This window comes from Phocoena phocoena, chromosome 16 (genome assembly GCF_963924675.1).
Source record: "Phocoena phocoena chromosome 16, mPhoPho1.1, whole genome shotgun sequence".
Lineage (NCBI taxonomy): Eukaryota > Metazoa > Chordata > Mammalia > Artiodactyla > Phocoenidae > Phocoena > Phocoena phocoena.
Window position 1 is genome coordinate 36550284 of NC_089234.1, and position 26497 is coordinate 36576780.

Here is a 26497-nt window from a genome sequence, read left to right on the forward strand (position 1 = left end):
CTTCCAGCACCGGTTAATCCCGCCTACATCTGTGACCTTCACTGTCCTTACACTGAATTCCTAGGTTTCCTCCCTGCAAAAGACAACTCCACGAGGCCACATGGTGTCTGTGTGTGCCAGCAAAGAAATTACACGCTTCTCCCTCTCCAAATCCGCCTATCTTTCTATAAATAATCGTTCTCCTTCCCCAGGCCTGTGAGTAGTTTGGTCACTTCACTAAACACACACACACACTCACAAAGGTTTCGGGGAGGAGGGTACGACGTGAATGACCTTGCAAAGGTATCTAGCTCACTGGGGACAGGATTAGCAAACCCAAACCTCTACAGATATTTGTCTTCCCCGCACATTCCTCCCGAAGCTGCTCGCTCCTCTCGCGCCGGCCTCGCCCGGTCCCCTCTCGGCTCGCTCCGCCATACAAAGCCCAGCCCGCCCATCTCTCCTTTGCAAAGCCAGAGAACTTCAGTCCCCATGTTGAAGCTCGGCGGTGGCGGCGGCGGTGGCGGGCAGGACTGGGCATGCTCAGTAGCGGGGACAGGTCTGGGAGGCGAGGAAGCCGCGTTTGAAGTCGCGCGGCTGGGGGATCCGGGGAAGGTGGGCTGCCGGGGCCCCGGCCGGGGGTGCGCTGGTATCCCCGATTCCGCGCCGGGAGTGGGCATGCTCCAGGCCGGCGCCGGGGGGCCGGCGCGCGGGGGGCAGGGCGTGGAGGAGGTTGGAGCGCCGGCGGGAGGAGGGGAGGAGCGCCCGGCTCGCCATCCCTCGGCGCCGGCTCTGCGGCTGTTGAATCGGAAGCCGCAAGGAGGATCCGGGGAAATAAAGACGCCCGAGAATGACCTCCAGCGAGGCCGCCTGAGCCGGGCCCCGCGCGCCGCCCCACCAGCCCCTGGCATGGGCGACCACGGAGGGCAGCCGGAGCGCTCGGCCTCGCGTGCCCCGGGGACTCCCGCCGGCGCTGCAGCCGTGAACGGAGTGCTGCACAACGGCTTCCACCCGCCGCCCATCCAGCCGCCGCGCCTCTGCAGCCGGAGCCTCCCGGGCGGCGGCGACGCGGCGCCCCCGCGCCTCCCGCTCCAGCCAGAGCTCCAGCCACAGCCGCCGCCCCCTCAGCACGACTCCCCGGCCAAGAAATGCCGGCTGCGGAGGAGGATGGACTCGGGGAGGAAGAACAGGCCGCGTAAGTCCCTCCGGGAGGGGAGCGCGGGCGCCAGGCAGGCGCAGCGCGGGGTCCGGCACCCGGGAGCGGCGGGCCAGGCACCGAAGCGCGCGTCGTGCACACCAGCGCCCACCGTCGGCGGACCGCTCTGAGGGGGCGCAAGCACTACAGATCGTTGCCTAAGCCTGACCCTTGCTTGCTTCCATCTGTAGAATAGGCGATTGGACTCGGAGTCTGAGCTGCTCCTCAGGTTACGGCTCAATGGAAGGCAAATGCACTGGCCACCTTACTAATTTGTCGGTGGGGAAATGCACGTGTGTCAACACTTGGTGGGGTCCGGGAGTAGGGGTAGAGCAGCAGTGGGTGGAGAGCCTGAGTTGCCCTTGTTCTCCTCGCCCCTTTCCCTTATGAGAGCTTGTCTTTCTGGGTTGGCGCTCAGGGCAGTCAGCTTGCCCTTTGAATCGCAGAGAAGCCGCCAGCTCCCTGGGCCTATTCGCAAGCGCGAGGTCTGGAGGCGTGGAGTTTGACAGCCCCGGAAAATCACAGCCTATTAAACGCTGTTTCCTCGCAGCCAATGAGAGGACCTGTTGGGAGGGTCACACCCACTGATACCATGTGGGCCGGAACTATGTGGACCAATGAAGATTGGAGGTGAATTTTTTCGCGGAGTGGGGAGGTGGAGTTGAGGTTTCTAATAGTACTGTACAGTGCAGAATGCTGAAATGCGTTATTTCACAATCTAAAGCTTGTATATATGTTAGTTTGTGAAGAGTCCCTTCCCCGCTGGAATTTCTGAGATGCATATTGTAGCTCGAGTTTACAACAGGATTTTCTTATCAGAGCTGAACTTAATTCAATTTGTTACCTCTTTCTGGGTCTCCTTAATGAAGCTTATAAATGGCAGAAAGCAAAGTAAGTAGAATGCATGCTAATAAGTGATTGCATTCAAACATGCACCTTTTGCATACAGGTTATTCTGTTTCACATAGGGAAATTGCTAGATATGCTTTGGATTCGTCTGTAAAAGCTTGATATTTGGCAAACAGCTTCACTTTTTTCTGTTTCTGTTTATCAACTTAGACTCTTAGCTTTTCTGCATTCAGTTAAAGTCTCTGAGACTTTGGAAAGCATTTTAACTCGACTGTGGGACGCGGTAACTGATACTTGTATTTTGTAGGTCTGAAATGTTTCGGTTGAAAGTTAACGTCTTGTCGGGAACTTTGAACCCATACAGCAGATTGGCTACGGTTATAAGGAAGGCATCTAACACCTAAATTTCTGTTTACTTTTGTTTTTGAGTCTTGTTAGAAAATGACTTTCTTTATGGATTTAGCGTTGATTCCTAATGATTTATTAACTTGTTTTACTTATTTTGAAGCCACATTTTAGTTATTTCTCTGATTTACATTAACAAACTGTATGAGAATTCACAATGTAAATAGCTAAAATATAACGAAAGAGAACTGCTTTGAGTATATAGTATTGCTAGCTTAAATGGTCTGTGTTTAACTGAGTGTATAATACCTCTTGAAGTAATTTTTGAGGAATTGAAAATACACTCTCTTAACAATAGCATGAAGGCAGAGAAAAAATAACCTTGAGCCTTAACTTTTGCTTGCAGATCCGCAGGAAGTATTATTCTAGAATACAGGAAAGTATAACTTTATGCCTGTGTGCTTTGTCAGGTATTAGTTTTGTATTTTTTTTAATGAAAACCATAGTTATTTTAAGTCTAGCGATCATACTTATTTATCTTTTAAAAAGAATTCATCAAAATTGACTTTTCATTATCCTATCATGTTTTTTTCTCAAATTTGAACAAACATTTCTGAAATAAATTTTATGTGTTCTGAGCCACATCTGCTGTGTTGACTACCAAAATCTCTTAGTTAAAACTAGGCTTAATTTAGTATCTTTATACCTTGCCTATTAGCATTCAAGTATCTTTTTACAAAAAAAAAATACTGCCCAATCAGTTGATATTTAGGTAATCTAAGACAAATCTACTTAGACTCAAGCACATCCCTATTTTCTGATGACTGATAGATTTTTACATAAGCAATTATTACAAAGAGTATTTACATGCTTTAAATGAAATTTGAGTATGTGGTTGATAAAAGCATCAAAGCTGGACAAATAATTAATTCCTACTTACAGTTTGCAACTTCAAACTCCTGCCACTGTCCAAACCAGAGGTGTTTTAGGGCAGCCAGATATCACTTCTCTCAGATAGGCACCTGGATTGCATATGTGAGTAGGTATGTTTCTGTTTGCTAATATTTTGGGTAGAGTGTGATAAACATTAAAATACTTAATGTTTAAAAGCAATGAATGGAATGAAACAAACAATTCAGTAGTTTTTGATTATTTAAAAATTTTAAATCTGATCCCTCAGTGCAAGGACTATTCACAATCTTGTAATCTAAAAATCAGAACAGTGGCAGGTTGATTTTGCTAAATCAGGAAATCTTGTCCACTCTTTTAATCAAAAGATCACCTCACTCACTGTGCTTGTTATCCTTGGAAAGCTTTTCCAAGACTTAACTGCTTCTTCAAGCTTTCTTGGTTACTCTAGCAACTGGGTGCCCTCAACCAAGTTAGCTCTCCTCTTGGAATGCTGGAGTCGGCTAGATGATCTTCAAGTATTGTTTCTTATACTGTACCTTCAGATTCTAAGATACTTCAGAGCTGATGGTTCTTTCTACATGACTTCTACACTAGTTATCCAGTCTGCCACATGACTTAACGTTTTATTATTATTATTTTAAAAGTTTTTATTTTTGCCCTGTGCTGATTGTTCCATGTATGTTATTGGTCTTTTCTCCACAATTAAGTTGGAAGTCTTATTATAGTTGGTGGTTTTTTTCATATGCTGTGCAACTTGGGTACAGATATTTGAGTATTTGATTGACGTTGATGAAAAAGGTACAGGTGACATCATCACCACCTCACTGAAGTAGCCATTTCCATCTGTACGACAGACGATGGCGAAAGTCCTTCAGTGGAGTTTCCATGAGGCCTCTATAGGGAGACTCCTTTCGCGTGCTCCTTGGTGCTCTGATGTTTTTGAAGCATACAAAAGTAGCTAAATCCTTATGGAGTCAACTCATATACCAAATATTTCTAAACTAATGATAGTCCTAGTAAAATGCCTAGAGCCTAATGTTTGTAAATGGTGTAGTTATTCAAACTCTGGAGGGCTTGAGTGTGAATTGCAGCTGGATGACCTGGGGCCATTTATTTAACCTCTGTGCTTCAGTTTCAGTATTGGTAAGATGGAGCTAATCATACAACCTCACCAGGTTGATGTGAGGATTAAATAAGATAATATGTATATAAAGAACTTAGATTCCTGCTTGGCACATAGCAGTTATTCAGTAAACGCCAGCTGTCATCACCGCCGTATAGAACACTGTCCACCACTAACCCACAGGACAAGATGACTGAGCTGGCAGAGACACCTCAGAATGACTTCCTTACTTAAAAAGGAGGGGGGGGGCTACAATAAGAAAGACCAAAAAGTTTTATTTGATTAACTATGACACTCCTAGCCCCACAATTACCTTTTTCCCCCCTTTGCCTCCCAAAATATTGGGTAATATAAAAATGGAGGGAAAAAGCAGGAAAAAGTACTCACAGTACCATCACTCAGAGAAAATGACTGTTTAAAATGTGCTAAAGGTAATTTTGGATCACCCTAAGATAAGATTTTGATAACTTTTTTTTATTGGACTGTATTTGATTTACAATGTTGTATTAGTTTCAGGTGTACAGCAAAGTGATTCAGTTATACATATACTTATATCTATTCTTTTTCAAATTCTTTTCCCATTTAGATTATTACAGATTATTGAGCAGAATTCCCTATGCTATATAGTAGGTCCTTGTTGATTATCTGTTTCAAATATAGTAGTATGTATATGTCAGTCCCCATCTCCCAATTTATCCTTTTTTATTTAAAAATGTTAGCAAAAGCATTTTCTTACAGCATTAGAGCATCATTTGCAATGGTTGTATTATATTCCCAATGTTCCATTATATAGATATACCATAATTTATTTAACCTGTCTCTCATGGCTTTAGGCTGCAGCTAGAGTCTCTAAACATCATAAACAGTTCTGCAGCAACAACTTTGTACATAACTCTTTATTTTTGATGAAATTGGTGAATATGTACTTTTTGGAGAAGGAACAGAAATGGCACAAAGGAGTATGTAGCTGTTGCCTTGAAATCCTGGATATTTTATTCATTTCGTTTCTTTTTTCAGCTTTATTGAGGTATAATTGACATTTAAAATGGCAATATATTTAAAGTGTAGAACATGGTGATTTAATATATGCATGCATTATGACAAGATTCCCATCATCAAGTTAAGAAATACATCCATCACCTCATATATTTACATTTTTATGAAAACACTTAATTCTGCTTTCTTAGCAAATTTCAGTTATACAATACAGTGTTATCAACTATAGTTACCATGTTTACATTAAATCCTCAGACCTTACTCATCTTATAACTGAAAGTCTGTACCCTTTTACCGGGCTCTCCCTATTTCCCTCACTACCACCACCCCAGTCCCTGGCAACCATTGTTATTCGACTCTGTTTCTATGAGTTCCACTTATTTTTTTTTAAGTTTCCGTATATAAATGATACCACACACTGTTTGTCTCTCTCTGTCTGGCTTATTTCAGTTAGCATAATGCCCTCCAGCTTCATCCATGTTGTTGTAAATGACAGGATTTCCTTCTTTCTCATGGTTGAGTAATATTCTATTGTGCACATATATGCCACACTTCATTCATCCATCATGTTTCCATACCTGGATATTTTAGACTCTAAGGATGCTTGGAGACAAGCCACACTAGTGAAGAGAGGAGAAAAATGCAAAGGAGGTAATTGAGCCAGCAAACACTATGCTGCAGAAAGCTTAATACCTGAGTACCATCAGAAGACTCAAGGATGTGAGCTGCGCTCTTCCGTCCCAGTGTGTAGCAACAGGCAAAAATAAGGGATGGATCAGTGCCCGCAGCCTCCTGGTGGAGGTTCCAAATTCTGAGATTCTCCAGACAGAAAAATAGCAGAAGATGGGTGAGAGTTCATTATGCATGTAACACATTCGTGGGTGCAAACTGAAGAAACCCTAACCTGTTACCGGTTTTAGCTAGCCACCATTGTCAAAGTGTAAGGCTTCACTTTTCTAAATATTGGGATATTTACCTTTGGCACTTAGAATTTCCCCTACTTCTGAGTCAGGCTAATTAGAAAACCCAGGATAAAAAGATAAACAGGTAGAATTTTCTGGTTGTATCTGCATAGAGTGTGAATATATATGCATTTTTAAAAACATAATCAGAACTTCTAGATGGACAGGGAACTTTGCGAATCGAGAACAAAAGACTAAAATGGAAAGCGAGGGCACATTCTAGATTGCTCCCTTCTAGGGTGTGGTCAGATTTCTAAGTTTGTCAATGAAGTTATGAATTGTACAATGCACATTTGAACTGGAGATTTAAGAATTTAATGGCCCAAGTGTTCAGTGTCTAAGTGGTTAAGTCAGGTATCAGGATTTATTAGGGACATGAACACCACTTTTCCCCAAAAGGCCAGTAAGTGAATTTCAATGTTAATACAAAGCATATTTTGTTCGGCATAGTAACAAAAGATGGAAAAAGTACTGTTACTTTTTAACATGTGGGACATTCAACAAGTGAATGAAACAAACTCCAGCCTGGTGTTTGGAGACATAATTGGTAGGGAAACACAGAGTACTGGTTTTAATTAACAGGTTTGAGGTTGGTTTTTTTATCTGTCTGATAGCCTGACTTTTAATAGTGTGTGTTATGTTTTAATACAAACCAATTACCATGAAAATCAATCAAGGTTTGACTTCCATTATATTCAATTATGTGCTTTAGCTTTACTGTGTAGGCCAGTGTTCACCTTGGGATGACAATATTCTGAATCAGATAGGGCACACAGAATTTCTTTAGTTTTTTTTAACATCTTTTTTTTTTTTTGCGGTACGTGCGCCTCTCACTGTTGTAGCCTCTCCCGTTGCGGAGCACAGGCTCCGGACACGCAGGCTCAGCGGCCATGGCTCACGGGCCCAGCCCCTCTGCCGCATGTGGAATCTTCCTGGACCGGGGCACTAACCCGTGTCTCCTGCATCGGCAGGCGGACTCTCAACCACTGCGCCACCAGGGAAGCCCTAACATCTTTATTGGAGTATAATTCCTTTACAATGGTGTGTTAGTTTCTGCTTTATAACAAAGAGAATCAGCTATACATATATCCACATATCTCCTCCCTCTTGCATCTCCCTCCCACCCTCCCTATCCCACCCCTCTAGGCAGTCACAAAGCACCGAGCTGATCTCCTTGTGCTATGCGGCTGCTTCCGACTATCTGTTGTACATTTGGTAGTGTATATATGTAAATGCTAGTCTCTCACTTAGTCCCACCTTACCCTTCCCACTCGCCGTGTGCTCAAGTCCATTCTCTACGTCTGCGTATTTATTCCTGTCCTGCCCCTAGGTTCTTCATAACCTTTTTTTTTTTTTTTTGGATTCCATGTATATGTTAGCATACAGTATTTGTTTTTCTCTTTCTGACTTACTTCACTCTGTATGACAGACTCTAGGTTCACCCACCTCACTACAAATAACTCAGTTTCGTTCCTTTTTATGGCCGAGTAATATTCCATTGTATATATGTGCCACATCTTCTTTATCCATTCATCTGTCGATGGACACTTAGGTTGCTTATGTGTCCTGGCTATTGTAAATAGAGCTGCAATGAACATTGTGGTACATGACTCTTTTTGAATTATGGTTTTCTCAGGGTATATACCCAGTAGTGGGATTACTGGGTCGTATGGTAGTTCTGTTTTTAATTTTTTAAGGAAGCTCCATACTGTTCTCCATAGTGGCTGTATCAATTTACATTCCTACCAGCAGTGCAAGAGGGTTCCCTTTTCTCCACACCCTGTCCAGCATTTATTGTTTGTAGATTTTTTGATGATGGCCATTCTGACTGGGGTGAGGTGATACCTCATTGTAGTTTTGATTTGCATTTCTCTAATGATTAGTGATGTTGAGCATCCTTTTATGTGTTTGTTGGCAACCTGTATAACTTCTTTGGAAAAATGTCTATTTAGGTCTTCTGCCCATTTTTGGATTGGGTTCTTTGTTTTTTTGATATTGAGCTGCATGAGCTTCTTGTAAATTTTGAAGATTAATCCTTTGTCAGTTGCTTCTAGGAGGTGTGTCAAAAAGGATCTTGCTATGATTTATGTCATTGAGTGTGCTGCCTATGTTTTCCTCTAAGAGTTTTATTGTGTCTGGCCTTACATTTAGGTTGTTAATCCATTTGAGTTTATTTTTGTGTCTGGTGTTAGGGAGTGTTCTAATTTCATTCTTTTACATGTAGCTGTCCAGTTTTCCCAGCACCACTTTTTGAAGAGGCTGTCTTTTCTCCATTGTATATTCTTGGCTCCTTTATCAAAAATAAGGTGAGCATATATGCGTGGGTTTATTTCTGGGCTTTCTATCCTGTTCCATTGATCTATATTTCTGTTTTTGTGCCAGTACCATACTGTCTTGATTACTGTAGCTTCGTAGTATAGTCTGAAGTCAGGGAGCCTGATTCCTCCAGCTCCATTTTTCTTTCTCAAGATTGCTTTGGCTATTCGGCGTCCTTTGTGTTTACATACAAATTGTGAAATTTTTTGTTCTAGTTCTGTGAAAAATGCCATTGGTAGTTTGATAAGGATTGCATTGAATCTGTAGATTTCTTTGGGTAATATAGTCATTTTCACAATGCTGATTCTTCCAGTACAAGAATATGGTATATCTCTCCATCTATTTGTATCACATTTAATTTCTTTCATCAGTGTCTTATACTTTTCTGCATACAGGTCTTTTGTCTCCTTAGGTAGGTTTATTCCTAGGTGTTTTATTCTTTTTGTTGCAATGGTAAATGGGAGTATTTCCTTAATTTCTCTTTCAGATTTTTCGTCAGTAGTGTATAGGAATGCAAGATATTTCTATGCATTAATTTTGTATCCTGCTACTTTGCCAAATTCATTGATTGATTAGCTCTAGTAGTTTTCTGGTAGCATCTTTAGGATTCTCTATGTATAGTGTCATGTCATCCACAAACAGTGACAGCTTTACTTCTTCTTTTCTCATTTGGATTCCTTTTATTTCTTTTTCTTCTCTGATTGCTGTGGCTAAAACTTCCAAAACTGTGTTGAATAATAGTGGTGAGTGTGGACAACCTTCTCTTGTTCCTGACCTTAGAGGAAATGATTTCAGTTTTTCACCATTGAGAGTGATGTTGGCTGTGGGTTTGTCATATATGGCCTTTATGATGTTGAGGTAAGTTCCCTCTATGCCTACTTTCTGCAGGGTTTTTATCATAAATGGGTGTTGAACTTTGTCAAAAGCTTTTTCTGCATCTGTTGAGATGATCATACAGTTTTTATTCTTTAATTTGTTATTATGGTTTATCACATTGATTGATTTGCATGTATTGAAGAATCCTTGCATTCCTGGGATAAACCCCACTTGATCATGGTGTATGTTCCTTTTAATGTGCTGTTGGATTCTGTTTGCTAGTATTTTGTTGAGGATTTTTGCATCTGTGTTCATCAGTGATATTGGCCTGTAGTTTTCTTTCTTTCTAACATCTTTGTCTGATTTTGGTATCAAGGTGACAGTGGCCTCAAAGAATGAGTTTGGGAATGTTCCTCCCTCTATTATATTTTGGAAGAGTTAGAGAAGGATAGGTGTTAGCTCTTCTCTAAATGTTTGATAGAATTCGCCTGTGAAGCCATGTGGTCTTTTGTTTGTTGGAAGGTTTTTAATCACAGTCTCAATTGCAGGGCTTGTGATTGGTCTGTTTATATTTTCTATTCCTTCCTGGCTCAGTCTCGGAAGGTTGTGCTTTTCTAAGAATTTGTCCATTTCTTCCAGGTTGTCCATTTTATTTGGCATAGTGTTGCTTGTAGTAATCTATCATCCTTTGTATTTCTGCAGTGTCAGTTGTTACTTCTCCTTTTTCATTTCTAATTCTATTGATTTGAGTCTTTTCCCTTTTTTTCTTGATGAATCTGGCTAAAGGTTTATCAATTTGTTTATCTTTTCAAAGAACCCGCTTTTAGTTTTATTGATCTTTGCTATTGTTTCCTTCATTTCTTTCTCATTTATTTCTGAGCTGATCTTTATGATTTCTTTCCTTCTGCTAACTTTGGGATATTTTTTTTCTTCTTTCTCTAGTTGCTTTAGGTGTAGGGTTAGGTTGTTTATTTGAGATGTTTGTTGTTTCTTGAGGTAGGATTGTATTGCTATAAACTTCCCTCTTAGAACTGCTTTTGCTGCATCCCATAGGTTCTGAGTTGTCATGTTTTCATTGTCATTTGTTTCTAAGTATTTTTTGATTATCTCTTTGATTTCTTCAGTGATCTCTTGGTTATTTAGTAATGTATTGTTTAGCCTCCGTTGTTTGTATTTTTTTGCAGATTTTTTTCCTGTAATTGATATCTAGTCTCATACTGTTGTCAGAAAAGATACTTGATACAATTTCAATTTTCTTAAATTTACCAAGGCTTGACTTGTGACCCAAGATATGATCTATCCTGGAGAATGTTCCATGAGCACTTGAGAAGAAAGTGTATTCTGTTGTTTTTGGATGGAATGTTCTATAAATATCAGTTAAGTCCATCTGGTCTAGTGTGTCATTCAAAGCTTGTTTCCTTATTTATTTTCATTTTGAATGATCTGTCCATTGGTGAAAGTGGGGTGTTAAAGTCCCCTACTATGATTGTGTTACTGTCAATTTCCCCTTTTATGGCTGTCAGCATTTGCCTTATGTATTGAGGTGCTCCTATGTTGGGTGCATAAATATTTGCAATTGCTATATCTTTCTTGGCTTGATCCCTTAATCATTATGCCCTGTCCTTCTTTGTCTCTTGTAGTAGTCTTTATTTTAAAGTCTGTTTTGTCTGACATCAGAATTGCTTCTCCAGCTTTCTTTTGATTTCCATTTGTATGGAATATCTTTTTCCATCCCCTCACTCTTAGTCTGTGTGTGTTCCAAGGTCTGAAGTGGGTCTCTTGTCGACAGCATATATACAGGTCTTGTTTTTGTATCCATTCAGCCAGTCTATGTTTTTGGTTGGAGCATTTAATCCATTTACATTTAAGGTAGTTATCGATATGTGTGTTCCCATTATCATTTTCTTAATTGTTTTGTGTTTGTTATTGTACGTCTTTCCCTTCTCTTGTGTTTCCTGCCTAGAGAAGTTCCTTTAGCGTTTGTTGTAAAGCCAGTTTGGTGGTGCTGAATTCTCTTAGCTTTTGCTTGTCTGTAAAGGTTTTCATTTCTCCATCGAATCTGAATGAGATCCTTGCTGGATATAGTAATCTTGGTTGTAGGTTTTTCCCTTTCATCACTTTAAATATGTCCTGCCACTCACTTCTGGCTTGCAGAGTTTCTGCTGAAAGATCAGCTGTTAACCTTATGGGGATTCCCTTGTATGTTATTTGTTGCTTTTCCCATGCTGCTTTTAATAATTTTTCTTTGCATTTAAGTTTTGATAGTTTGATTAATATGTGTCTTGGCGTGTTTCTCCTTGGATTTATCCTGTGTAGGACTCTCTGCACTTCCTGGACTTGATTGACTATGTCCTTTCTCATATTAGGGAAGTTTTCGACTATAATCTGTTCAAATATTTTCTCAGTCCCTTTCTATTTCTCTTCTTCTTCGGGACCACTATAATTCGAATGTTGGTGTGTTTAATGCTGTCCCAGAGGTCTCTGAGACTGTCCTCAATTCTTTTCATTCTTTTTTCTTTATTCTGCTCCCTAGCAGTTATTTCCACTATTTTATCTTCCAGGTCACCTATCCATTTTTCTGCCTCAGTTATTCTGCTATTGATTCCTTCTAGAGAATTTTTAATTTCATTTATTGTGTTGTTCGTTATTGTTTGTTTGCTCTTTAGTTCTTCTAGGTCCTTGTTAAACGTTTCTTGTATTTTCTCCATTCTGTTTCCAAGATTTTGGATCATCTTTACTGCCATTACTCTGAATTCTTTTTCAGGTAGACTGCCTATTTCCTCTTCATTTATTTGGTCTTGTGGGTTTTAACCTTGCTCCTTCATCTGCTGTGTGTTTCTCTGTCTTCTCATTTTGCTTATCTTACTGTGTTTGGGGTCTCCTTTTTCGCAGGCTGCAGATTTGTAGTTCACATTGGTTTCGGTGTCTGCCCACAGTGGCTAAGGTTGGTTCAGTGGGTTGTGTAGGCTTCCTGGTGGAGGGGCCTGGTGCCCGTGTTCCGGTGGACAATGCTGGATCTTGTCTTTCTGGTGTGCAGGACCATGTCCGGTGGTGTGTTTTGGGGTGTCTGTGACCTTATTATGATTTTAGGCAGCCTCTCTGCTAATGGGTGTGATTGTATTCCTGTCTTGATAGTTGTTTGGCATGGGACGTCCAGCACTGTAGCTTGCTTATCATTGAGTGGAGCTAGGTCTTAGCGTTGAGATGGAGATCTCTGGGAGAGTTTTTACCGTTTGATACTACATGGAGCCGGGAGTTCTCTGCTTGACCAATGTCCTGAACTCAGCTCTCCCACCTCAGAGGCACAGGCCTGACACCTGGCCAGAGCACCAAAACCCTGTCAGCCACACAGCTCAGAAGAAAAGGGAGAGAAAAAGAAAGCAAGAAGGAAAAGAAAGTTATTAAAATAAAAAAAAAAATTATTAAAAATATAAAAAATTTAAAAGTAATAAAGTAAAAGAAAGAAGAGAGCAACCAAACCAAAAAACAAGTCCACCAATGATAACAAGCCCTAAAAACTATACAAAAAAAAACCAAAACGAAAAAAACCAACAGAAACCTAAGACAAATGGTAAAAGCAAGGCTATATGGACAAAATCACACAAAGAAGCATACACATACACATTCACAGAAAGATAAAAATGAAAAAAAAAACATATATATATATTAAAAAAAAAAGGAAGAGAGCAACCAAATCAATAAACCATCTACCAATGATAATAAACTCTAAATACTAAACTTAGATAAACATGAGACCAGAAACAAATTAGGTGCAGAAAGCAAACCCCAAGTTACAATTGCTCCCAAAGTCCACCACCTCAATTTTGGGATGATTTGTTGTATATTCAGGTATTCCACAGGTGGAGGGTACATCAAGTTGATTGCGGAGATTTATTCCGCTGCTCCTGAGCCTGCTGGGAGAGATTTCCCTTTCTCTTCTTTGTTTGCATAGCTCCTGGGGTTCAGCTTTGGATTAGCCACACCTCTGTGTATAGGTCGCCTGAGGGCGTCTGTTCCTGCCCCGACAGGATGGGGTTAAAGTAGCAGCTGATTCTGGGGCTCTGACTCACTCAGGCCGGGGAGAGGGAGGGGTACGGAGTGCAGGGCGAGCCTGAGGTGGCAGAGGCAGCGTGACATTGCAGCAGCCTGAGGAGCACCGTGTGTTCTCCCAGGGACGTTGTCCGTGGATCACACGACCCTGGAAGTGGCAGGCTGCCCAGACTCCTGGAAGGGTAGGTGTGGATAGTGACCTGTGCTTGCACACAAGGTTCTTGGTGGCTGCAGCAGCAGCCTTAGCATCTCTTTCCCGTCTCTTGTGTCTGAGCTGATAGCCACATCTTGCGCCCATCTGTGGAGCTTGTTTCGGCGGTACTCTGAATCCCCTGTCCTCGTGCACCCCGAAACAATAGTCTCTTGCCTCTAAGGCAGTTCTAGACTTTTTCCCGGACTCCCGCCCAGTTAGCTGTGGCGCACTAGCCCCCTTCAGGCTGTGTTCACGCAGCCAACCCCAGTCCTTTCCCTGGGGTCTGACCTCCGAAGCCCGAGCCTCAGCTCCCAGCCCCCGCCTGCCCCGGCAGGTGAGCAGACAAGCCTCTCGGGCTGGTGAGTGCTGGTCGGCACCGGTCCTCTGTGCGGGAGTCTCTCCGCTTTGCCCTCCGCACCCCTGTGGCTGTGCTCACCGCCGCGATGCCGAAGCACCCCCCTACGCCTGCTGCAGTCTCCACCCGCAAAGGGGCTTCCTATTGTGTGGAAACCTTTCCTCCTTCACAGCTCCCTCCTACTGGTGCAGGTCCCATCCCTATTCTTTTGTCTCTGTTTTTTCTTTTTTCTTTTGCCCTACCCAGGTACGTGGGGAGTTTCTTGCCTTTTGGGAAGTCTGAGGTCTTCTGCCAGCATTCAGTAGTTGTTCTGTAGGAGCTGTTCCACAAGTAGATGTATTTCTAATCTATCTGTGGGGAGGAAGGTGATCTCCACATCTTACTCCTCCGCCATCTTAAAGGTCCCCCCCAGAATTTCTAAGTAGACCTTTTCTCTAGTTAGTGCAGCCGTCAATGGTAATCGTATCTCATTACTTAATTTATAACATCTTTTATATGCTTAGAGTTGTTTAATCATACACGTGTACGTGTGGGACTGTTTTTTGTCCTTGGGAATATATTTGAACGCAGCCGATGATTCCACGGGATAAGGGAATGTTATTTTTAGGGGCAGTTACATCAAAATAATGATCTGGGCCTCTAAGAGATTTCTCTATGGTTTGGAAAGCGGGTGAAAAGACTCATGACAGTAGTGGATACTTATGGTAGTCACTTTGATTGACCGAGTAATTAGCGTAGCTATTATTTTGCAACAACTATGTGTCCCATTGCTAAAGCATGTGATTACCACTCCCACACTCCATCTTACAGATGGGGAAAGCAAGGCCCAGAGAAGTGAAGCAACCTGCCTGAAGTCTGAATGGCAGAGCCAGAATTCAAAAGCAAGTCTAACTCCATTGCCAGCTAGCCAGCTTTCTTTTATGCCACGTTCAGCCTATTATTTTGCGAAAAGGAAGTGCATTCTGTAATACTTGTAGAGGAGATAAGTGTGTGCAGTTGGTACACCTTTGGCAAAAAGCTCATTCATGTATTTGTGGAACTGACAGTAGCCAGCATTTAGAGATGCTTACTCTGTGCCAGGAAGCCGCACAGTACATGGATTATCTCATCCAACACTCCCAGCACCCTGTGAGATAGGTACTGCTCTAGATTGAATGCTTGTGTCCCCCCAAGATTCAGATATTGTAATCCTAACCCCCAAGGTAATGGTATTAAGAAGTGGGGCCTTTGGGAGGTAATGAGGTCACGAGGATGAGACCAGAGAGTTCTCTAGAGGTTACAGCACAAAAGAGACAGCTGTCTAGGAATCGGGCTCTCACCAGACACCGAATCTGCCAGTGCCTTGATCTTGGATTCCAGGACTGTGAGAAATAAGTTTCTGTAATTTATAAGCTACCCAGTCTACGGTATCCTGTGACAGCAGCCTGAACAGCCTGAGCCAGGTACCATCACGATCTTCCTTCTGCAGATGAAGAAACTGTGCGAGGGCTCCCGGACTCGGGAAAACGGAGCTCAGATTTGGACTCTGCTGGGCCAGGGGACCAGATTCAGGACCCTAGTGGATTCCTAGGACGTGTCGGTAGTGTTTTGTAGTGGAAGAAGTTTTGGAGCCACCAGATCTGTATTCAGAGCCTCATTCTACTACTTACTAACCAGTGTAGCCTCAGTTGACATGCTTAACTTCTCAGAGGCTCACTTTGTTGACTAGAAATAACTGGTGTCCATCTTACCACTCGTGAGGACCAGACGTCAAAAATGTAGATAGTCTATAGTAGAATGCCTAGACCCTGATATGTGCATAGTAAAAGATATTTTACTATTAATACTAGCTGCTATTCATAAATGGTATTTAATATTAATATTTTTGCTATTGTTTAGTCACAGAAGCTTTCAAAACTTTCTGAAATCTCAGGATCTTCATCAACTCATCTTGCTCCAACTGAAAACCTTTGGGGACTGGGTTTCAGGGTATCCTCCAACCTGTTCTGACATCACTTCCTGAATGGAAGCTTCCCTAATTCCCTCTGAGGTTTCTGGAGGCAGGACACATGGCCTGTGTGTCAGGTCTTTATCTCATTGTCACTTTCATAGATTACTCCATTGCAATTCCTGAGACCAAGTACAAGCATGCCCTGCCTGAGAGTGATGTTGGCAACTTTGTGGATAAGAAGACTGTGTAATTTATTTTACTGCTAATCTAGTGTCAGGACAAAGTTATTCTTAAAACAGGAAGTATCTTTCTTTGATCTTTACTGTTTGATATCTCAGCCCTTGTGTGAGGCAGATAGGCACCAAAGAGAGGAGAAAGATTAGGAAAGGGAGCGCTTTTCCTTTATAAAAGCTGCATGCGTTGAACATGGCTTCAGAATTCAGAACAGCCGCATCTAGTTCTTAGGCCTAGGTGTGTTTTTTTCTATTTTATCTTTTTATTTTATTTATTTTTTTAACATCTTTATTGGAGTATAATTGCTTTACAATGGTGTGTTAGTTTCTGCTTTATAACAGAGTGAATCAGCTATACATATACATATGTTCCCATATCTCCTCCCTCTTGTCTCCCTATCCAACACCACTAGGTAGACACAAAGCATGGAGCTGATCTCCCCGTGCTATGCGGCTGCTTCCCACTAGCTATCTGTTTTACATTTGGTAGTGTATATATGTCCATGCCACTCTCATACTTCATCCCAGCTTACCCTTCCCGCTCCCTGTGTCCTCAAGTCCATTCTCTACGTCTGCATCTTTATTCCTGTCCTGCCCCTAGGTTCTTCATATCTTTTTTTTTTTAGATTTCATATATATGTGTTAACATACCATATTTGTTTTTCTCTGTCACTCTGTCACTCTGTATGACAGTCTCTAGGTCCATCCACCTCACTACAAATAACTCAATTTCGTTTCTTTTTATGGCTGAGTAATATTCCACTGTATACATGTGCCACATCTTCTTTATCCATTCATCTGTCGATGGACCCTCAGCCTAGCAAACTTTGTTCTGGCAGATGATAAAATGGATATTTCTGGGTGCTTCTTGCCCTCAAGATTAGCACGTGAACCTTCTGGTATGCCTGGCCTTGACTCTACACTGAATCTGAGGCCACAGGACTTTAGATAGAGGCTCAGGACGGTCTGGACATGCATGGACCTCTGAGCTGAGGCCAGCCTGGGCAGTGCCAGTTACTGGAAATCCTCTGGGGCTTCTGGACAAACAGCTCCTTTACAGCCTGATGTAGGCAGTTCAGGAGTGAAAGAGGCAGAGATGGACTTAGTTGGCTTGAAACTCATGTGTCAGCAGGATGGTGAATCTTCCATCAAAACATCATCACTCAATAAAAATTATGGGAGGGTGGTCTTAGATGTCCTTCCTTATACTAAATCAAAACCTGCCTCATAGGCATGGACATATATACACTACCAAACGTAAGGTAGATAGCTAGTGGGAAGCAGCCGCATAGCACAGGGAGATCAGCTCGGTGCTGTGTGACCGCCTGGAGGGGTGGGATAAGGAGGGTGGGAGGGAGGGAGACGCAAGCGGGAAGAGATATGGGAACATATGTATATATATAACTGATTCATTTTGTTGTGAAGCTGAAACTAACATACCATTGTAAAGCAATTATACTCCAATAAAGATGTTAAAATGAAAAAAAAAAAAAAACCTGCCTCATAATTTCTACCCTGTGTTCCCTGACAGTACAGTACATCTAATTTATCTTATACATGGCAGCTCATTAGATATTTAAAGACGGCTATTTTATTTTGACTTTTCCTTGGGGTCCTACCCTCTGAAGAACCAAAAGCCGTGCTCTCGCCTGCCAGACTCCATCACCCATGTGATTCAGTACAGGTTGTATTGAAATACTAGAAAGTATTAAAGTTTAGACTGCAGGGTGGCTTCTTTGTGTTGTCATAAAGGAGATCAGGTAAGTATTGACCTGGGTGACCTTGAACGCGGAGATTTAATACTCCTCATGGGTCGCACAGGGGCTAGTCAGTTTTTATTCCTTTGGGCCAAGGCACCGTGCTAGACCCTGGGTGTGATACTTGGTTTCATGTGATTCCAAGCTGTAGTGTAGCCTGAAGCCCGTTACATGACTTGATTTTACTCAAATGCTATGGCAGTTCCTTTAAGTCATTAAATTGTGTGTTTGAGTCAGAGGGCTTGAATGTAGTTGAGGCTGTTTACCATTCATATTTCCCCCACTACCTACATTTGATGAAAAACACCTAAAGAGATACTATATGTTTCGGGGAAGGAAGTTAGTATTAGTTTGGTCAAGGAGATATCACATCTTACCTTTTGTGGAAGCTTTCTACTATGAAGAAGTGGCCCAAATGTGATTTATTCTTTGGAGTGACCACATAATGTTTCATCAGCAATTTTAAAAGGAGGTAGAGGGTAACATTAATAATTACTCCAGGACCATCTTGGGCAAACCAGGAGTTCCAGTGGTGTGCTGGATCCAGCTCTTACAGGCTCTGGGAGCTGGTTGTACACATTACTTCCCAACTCTGCATTTGATGCCCTTGTGTTGGTAGCTTGAAATTGGCCACTGTGCGTGTATTTACACAGTGGAAATTGGCAAATGCTGAAAATCAGGGCTTTATTTTCAGAGCCCTGAAATACTTAATTGTGAAATACTTACCAGCGCACCACTGCCTGCAATACATATCACATGTCACTCAGAGAAAAGTCCCAGAGGGCATCAGTAATACAAACTGAATTATTAAAGCATTTGGGGCAGAGAATGGGAGAAAAAGCTCAACATATCCTCTGATGCATAGGACAGTGCCAGAAGATGAGAAGTTAGGTGATGGACCCTCATTCTCAGGAAAGAAAGTATTCTACAAATTTTTGAGAGCCCACTGTAGTATAAGAGTAGAATTTAGAACCACATTGCGGTCAGCCCTCTGTACCTGCAGACTCTGCATCTGCGGATTCAACCAACTACAGGTCAAAACTATTTGAACAAAAAGTTCCAGAAAGTTCCAAAAAGCAAAACTTGAATTTGCCATGCACTGGCAACTACATGGCATTTACATTGTATTAGGTATTATAAGTAATGTAGAGATGATTTAAAGTATATGGGAGGACGTGTGTAGGTTATATGCAAATACGATGCCATCTTACATAAGGGACTTGAGCATCTGAAGTTTTTTGGTATCTGCTGGGCAGGGAGGGGTTCAGGGTTCTGGAACGAATCCCCCTCAGATTTTGATGGACAACTATTATCTGCCACCCTTTTTCCCTCTGAAATTCCTACACCAGAAATAGTTGGGCTCAGTGCTGTATGACCCAATAGGTAGAGCAAGCAGGTGTTAGTGTACCAGCAATCCAGCATGGGAACCACGGAAAGGAGAAGATAACATACATGTCTTTATATGTGTACACACACACACACACACACATACACGCTTTCACCCAAGTATTAATCATAGGAAAATCATAACTTTGGACTTCTTTATACTTATTTCACAATTCACTATTGTTTTTATTTTGAATGACAAATTATTTTGAGTTACACTTATTGCTTGTGGATGGGGTAACAGCATAATTTTTTCTTTAAATAGGTGTAAATCTGGCCCTGGTTGAGCCTTGCACCTTTGTAAGGTGATTTAGAATTGCTGCTGAAACAGCAGGGTAGAGTTGCCAGAATATCTTCATGTCATGTTTATGGTTAGGGTGGGAAGGTTGAGATTTGTCCCAGCCAAGAGGAGAAGGAACTTGGTGTGTATGTTTGGTTCCAGAACAGGATCTCTCAGGAGGGACTTCCCCAGTTCATACCCCTTTGCATTTTACTCTAAAGGTAACTCATTGTTCTCCATTTATTCTCTCACTGTCCTGAAGAATTGTTTGGAGAGTGTTGGGATTTTTTTAAAAATCTTTTTATATAGGAAAATTTCAAACATTATACAAAACTAGAGTGTATGGTATAACTAACTGCTAATTACTCATCACTCAGCTTCTGCAATTATCAACTCATGTCCAATCTTATTTTATTTTGCCTATTACATGCAAACCTTCCCCTCCCAAACTGGAAGATATTGAAGCAAATCTCAGATATCATAACATTTCAATGGTAAATATTTTCATATATATATCTAAAAGATAAGAACTCTTTAAAAAAACATAACCATAATCTGTTATTTGTTAAAAACATTAACAACATATTACATCCAGTTGAGACAATAGTATTTTATGGTGCGCAATTAGATGTAGAAATTCAGTTATCTAACCACAGTTAAAATTGTTACATCCTCTTTGTTGATAGATGAAAATCTGGTATCATGTTACCCTGGAGGATTCCTCTGTTTGCCAGTACCTTTTATTGTTTGTTTATGATTAATTTTCAACCATTTCTTTATGGTCTGAGATTTTGAAACCTAATTCTTGTAATGAAATGGTCCTGTGCCCCAAAATAGGTGCTTTGGGATCACCCCAAAATCACTGAACTAGAAGCGATTGTTATCTCCTACACAGTTTTTGTCTTGAGATTGAGAGATTAGGAACAGTCTTAAAAGAATTCCACACCCTTCCTTTCCTCTGGAGTAATTAGAGTGGGAACAGGCAAGCTAGCACTCAGTTTGAAGATGAAGACAGTTAGGATGTAGGTCTGGACTCAGGCCTGGGAATCTGGAGGTGCTAGATTCAGGGTTGAACTAACAGAGGCATTGCTGAAATTTGTGAGATATTCGGAATTCTCCGCAATCTCCCTACCTATGACCCCGTATTTCAAGTTAACCACAAAAGCAAAGAAAAAGATCCTGAATCTATCTACTATCACTCTTGCTTGTCAAGCATTCCTAGAGATCCAACCAGTTAAACATCAGTGAATTCTTATCTATATAACTGCTAGAACTGGTTTACTTTTGTCGGTTTTATGACTTTATCAGTTCTGTGAAAAAAGTGCTTCAAATGCATTTTATACACCCCTGCCTTCTTTGATGGAATAATGAGTGTCATTTAATATCTTCTAACAATCTAGGGACATTATTAATATCATTTTTTATGCTGAGTTATAAAAGTAATGGCGTACAAAGTGTTTGCGTTTGCTCTTTTGTTTTCCAGTCAATGGATGTTTGTTATACATCAGTTTTATACAGGACAGAACTTTTAGGGGATCCAAATATTTCATACAAAATTCTTCTTTAAAAATATTTTTGTCTATTTAAAAGCTGTAATTAAAAAGGTGGAGATCACCCAACTTAATGTTTGGCTAGTTTCCTTAACCTCTCTGAGCTCCAGTTTCATCATCTGTAAAATGAGCATAATAACAGTGCCTACCTCATTGGGCTATGGGAATTAAATTAAATATTACATGTGAAGCTCCTAGCACAGCACCTGCCACATAGTAAACCCTTAATGTTAGCTGATACAATGCTGCTGCATTTTTTTATAGACCCTGGAATAAGCTTCTTCTGAATTCTTATCAGCAGACCATTGATTGGCAAGCGTGCAGCTCTGAAGTATTTTTTGAAGTTTGGCCTGTGCATCTACGTCCACATAAACTTACACAAGCTAATACATCACTTCAGCACATGTTTACCACACTCGCTTAAATTTTGGGCAAGACTTAGGCATATTTGCTTTTAGCAAATGCTCTAACAAGTAAGTGGATAACCTGTCAAGTCCTGATTATGTTGTCTTAGAGTTTTAGCACTTTTTATAAGGTTTTGATGCTTTTTGTTCGATTTTTATATTTATTACAAGCAAACTGAGGAGTTGTTAGATATTTTAGTATTCAGCTTTTTGTGAAAATTTTCCAGTAAATCTTTTCAAGCTACTGCATCAGTTTTGATTCAAGAAATCTCTGAGATTGTGAGGAAAGCTATTCAGAAAACCAGTTAGGATTTGCACCTGCTCTCTGCGAATCAAGCTTGTCTCCATATTGTGTAATCCAAACAAGGTACACAAATAAACTGGATGCTGGAGGTTCCTGAAACTGCAGCTATCGTCCATAAATGACAGTTAACCAGCCTTTATGTTCATCGAAACAGTATCATTCTTATTGGTTAACTTTACATTAAACGTGTGATATGTTTTTAAAATAAACCAATTTAAATAAGATGTTGCTTTGATCTCTTTCAAATGTGAGGTCCAGAGTTAAAGTGTAAAAAATAAAGGTTCCAGTGCTAAAGAGTTTGAAAATCTCTCAGTGATAGAGAAGGGCAGCGTGCCCCCAGACTAAATGGTACCAGATAAATAAAATATTTTGAATACTCATATTTATATTTGTAAAGTTTTCATCTCTTTTCCCAATTAGATATTAAATCTGGCTGTGCCTTTGACAAAAGTTGTTACAGTAAAAAAAAACAGTTGTTACTAATCACAGTGATCGTCACTTCTGGCATCTTGGCAGCGATAACCCAGAAGGCAGCTGAGAACCTAGAGGGAAGCAAACACTTCTGAGCCACGAAAAATCACTGTTGGAAAGTAGATAAAATTGGAGATGCTCGTGCATTTTACACTTGGAGTACTTTCTGGGCTCTCTCGGAGTCTGTTTACTCTTACCAAAGTCACAGCTTTACCAGACTTGATTTTCTGGTTTCTCTGCAATCATACATGGCAGGTTCGGGATAGACATTGCAGTACACTGACAGCAGCCAAGAAATTAACAGCGTTAGCTTCTAAAAAGCAAGACACAGAAAGCTATAACAGAGACAGAAGAATACGCAAACCTAGCAGCCTGGGAAGCACAAGTTTATGTGGTTCCTGAGGGCATCAGTATATAGTGGTGTAGTACAGTAATTGATTCTTACATGACTCCAAGTCATCAGAAAGAGCTAAGATTTTCTTCTATTTTCTTTAAGAATATGAGAAGGTGGGTCATGCATTTTAGGAAGATTTCCTTCAAAAACAATTTATAACTTGGCATTTATATCTTAAAAGTCATTTATAAAAGGCAGGGATTGGGCCAGAGCTTTATACATGTTATAAAATCTGAGATAGAATTCACATAGAATTCACCCATTTAAAGTGTACAGTTCAGTGTTTTTTAGTATATTCAGAGTACAACCATCACCACAATTAAGTTTAGACTACATCATCACCCCCCAAAAAACCTTATTAGCAATCACTCCCCTTTTCCCCCATACCTGTAACTCCCAACCCTGGACAACTACTAATCTTTTTGTCTCTATAGACTTGCCTATTGTGGATATTTCATATAAATGGAATCATATAATACCTGGTCTTTTGTGATTGACTCCTTTCACTTAGCATAGTGTTTTCAAGGCTCACCCGTGTCTTAGTATGTATCAGTATGCTGTTCCTTTTTACTGCCAAATAATATTTCATGTTATTTATCCATGCATCAATTGATGGACATTTGTATTGTTTCCACTTTTTGGCTATTATGAGTAATACTGCTCTGATCACTCACATACAAATTTTTGTGTGGGCGTATATTTTCATTTCTCCTGGGTATATACCTGAGGCTGAACTTGCTAGATCATATACTAGCTTATGTCTAACCTCTTGCAGACTGCCAGACTGTTTTCCAAAGTGACTGTACTATTTTATATTCCAACCAGCAGTGTAGGAGGGTTCCAGTTTCTCCACATCCTCACCAACACTTGTTATTTTCTGTGCTTTAAATATAGTCATCCTAGTGTGCTTGAAGTAGTATCTCATTGTGGTTTTGATGTGCATTTCCCTAAAAGGTGTCTTACATCCCTCAAACACTAACATCCTTGTGATTTTGAAACTTTTTGTAGGTTCAAACTTTATATCCAGTTTAATTAGAAGGTTCTTGAATGGGGACTTCCCTGGTAGCACAGTGGTTAAGGATCCGCCTGCCAGTGCAGGGGACATGGGTTCGAGCGGTGGTCCAGGAAGATCCCATGTGACGCGGAGCAACTAAGCCAGTGCGCCACAACTACTGAGCCTGCGCTCTAGAGCCCGCAAGCCACAACTACTGAGCCCACGTGCCACAATGACAGAAGCCCGCATGCCTAGAGCCCATGCTCTGCAACAAGAGAAGCCACCACAATGAGAAGCCCACGCACTGCAACAAAGAGTAGCCCCCACTAGCCGCAACTAGAGACCACGCGCAATAACGAGGACCCACCACAGCCAAAAATAAAATATAAATAAATAAATAAATTTATTTTTTAAAAAAATCCCAGGACTTTAAAAAAAAAAAAAGAAGGTTCTTGAATGGCTAGGAATTGGTGTCAGGCTTTACTTTGTGCCAGTTACTGTGCTCAGAAGGGAGCCCTGCAAAGAGCTGCTGCCATTTGTAAATATTAAAGGATTGTTTTAATTAAGTAGTGTCTGGTACAACGGCAATGTGAATTTAACTCATAGGAGAGTTTTCACTCCTCTCCAGACTTTTTTTTTTAACTTTTTATTTTATGTTGGAGTATAGTTGATTAACAGTGTTGTGTTAGTTTCAGGTTACAACAAAGTGACTCAGCCATATATATATATATGTATCTATTCTTTTTCAAATTCTTTTCCCATTTAGGTTATTACAGAATTTTGAGCAGAGTACCCTGTGCTATACGGTAGGTCCTTGTTGGTTATCCATTTTAAATATAGCAGTGTGGACATGTCAATCTCAAACTCCCTAACTATCTCTCCCACCTCCCCTTCCACCCTGGTAACCGTAAATTCATTCTCTAAGTCTGTGAGTCCAGACTGTTCTTGATTAACGATCAGTCCTTGTAAATGAGAATGTAAGTGCCAGGGAAGCAGGTTCATTGCTGCATCCTGACTCTGCCACAGTGGCTCCCACTGTCTATAGGAACAAAATATCTGTTTAATGAATCAGTGGAGGCATAAGCATGTAGCTTGGTCTCAGATTGTTGGAGGAGGGTCGCTGTGACCTCTTTATTGCAGCTTGCATTGCCATGTGAGCAGGTGGCACATCTTTTCTCGGTCCCCACCCATCTTGACTTGAAAGATTTGACAGGCTTTCACAGCTAAAATAAATGAACAAAGCCCATTTCTGGTAGCCCTGTTGTTCTGCCCCACAGTGCCGCCTAGCAATGCTGTTCTCCCTGAAGCCTCTTTAATTAACCACTCCCTGGTATTAAATTGTCAATAGCATCCCTAGAGTAAGTAAGCATGCTCTGGTGGCTTGTCAAGACAGAAAGCTAAACCTCTTGGTGGTTTATTCTGGGATTTGTTTAAGTAGGTAATGAGATTACCATCTTGAGCCTCAGTGCATGGCGTTAGGTAGCTGGAAGAACCATTCCTGGGTGGATGCTGGGGTCAGCTCTGGTGGCTGAAATGCTCACACTGGTGAGAGTCGCACAGGTGTACTGTACTCAGGTCCCCATGGCATATCTCTGCATGGTCAAAAAGGTGGAATGTTTTTAGTCCACGGGCTATTTCTTATGAATAAGACGGTGTAGTTAAAGGTGAGAACCACATGGAAGGTTGATACTCACCTTCCCTTGCCTCTAGACTGGGCGGGACAGGCAGCTTCTGGGTGAGAAATAGGGACAATGACCGTAACTGTCTGTAATTGTCTTTTCCTCACCCCCCACCCCTGCTCCCCCGCTTAACCTGAGAACATTGCTGTGGAATGGGAAACAAATTTCATCTGCCTCTCATTTTCCCTCCTTAAGACCTGGAACAGATTCAGGGCTTGACTGCAGGGGTGAGGGGGAGAAGATGAGCTCGGTGGTCTCTCTGCTCTGATTTCTCTCATAAGAAGTTGGCATAGAGAGGCTCTGGGACCTTGGGAAAGAAACCGCACCTCACTGAGCCTCTCGGGGACTTGAGGAAGAGACTCGAGGAAAAGTTTGTTTTAACCTCATGGCTTTGACATTTTGGGTCCCCTCATGTCTGCCTCCAACTTGGCCCTGCTAACTCCTGGCCCAGACCCAAGCTAAGAATACATTTATTGGTGCCACCAGAATGGCGCCCTGCAAGACCTTTTGTTACTCCCAAATCTTAACCTACAAAAAAAAAGTGACATAGCTTTTATGTCGTTGTATCTGTTTGTTCTTCTGATTTCATGTGGTTGTCTGTGCCATGGGTTGCAAATCAAAGAGTATCTGCCTGCCTGACCTAAATACATGAGTACTGTTGCCAGAGCGCTCTTCTTTATGGAAGAATGCCTGGTTGCCTTTAAAATGGCAGTCACTGGGAGAGATTGGTTGAAGATGGCAGAGTAGAAGGACATGCGCTCACTCCCTCTTGCAAGAGCACTGGAATCACAACTAACTGCTGAACAGTCATCAACAGGAAGACACTGGAACTCACCAAAAAGATACCCCACATCCAAAGACAAAGGAGAAGCCACAATGAGATGGTAGGACAGCCGCAATCACAATAAATCAAATCCCATAACTGGTGGGTGGGTGACTCACAAACTGGCGAACAATTATACCACAGAAGTCCAATCACTGGAGTGAAGGTTCTGAGCCCCACGTCAGGTTTCCCAACCTGGAG

The 26497-nt window shown here is 41.4% G+C and overlaps 1 protein-coding gene across 1 annotated transcript in view; it reads left to right on the plus strand.

Annotated features, from left to right (window-relative positions):
* Positions 1 to 471: 471 nt before the first annotated feature.
* Positions 472 to 26497, plus strand: part of PANK1 (pantothenate kinase 1) — a 67754-nt gene continuing 41728 nt past the window's right edge. Inside the window, exon 1 of the mRNA XM_065894250.1 lies at positions 472 to 1174. Coding sequence (XP_065750322.1) covers positions 472 to 1174 — 703 coding nt within the window. The remainder of the gene's footprint in view (positions 1175 to 26497) is intronic.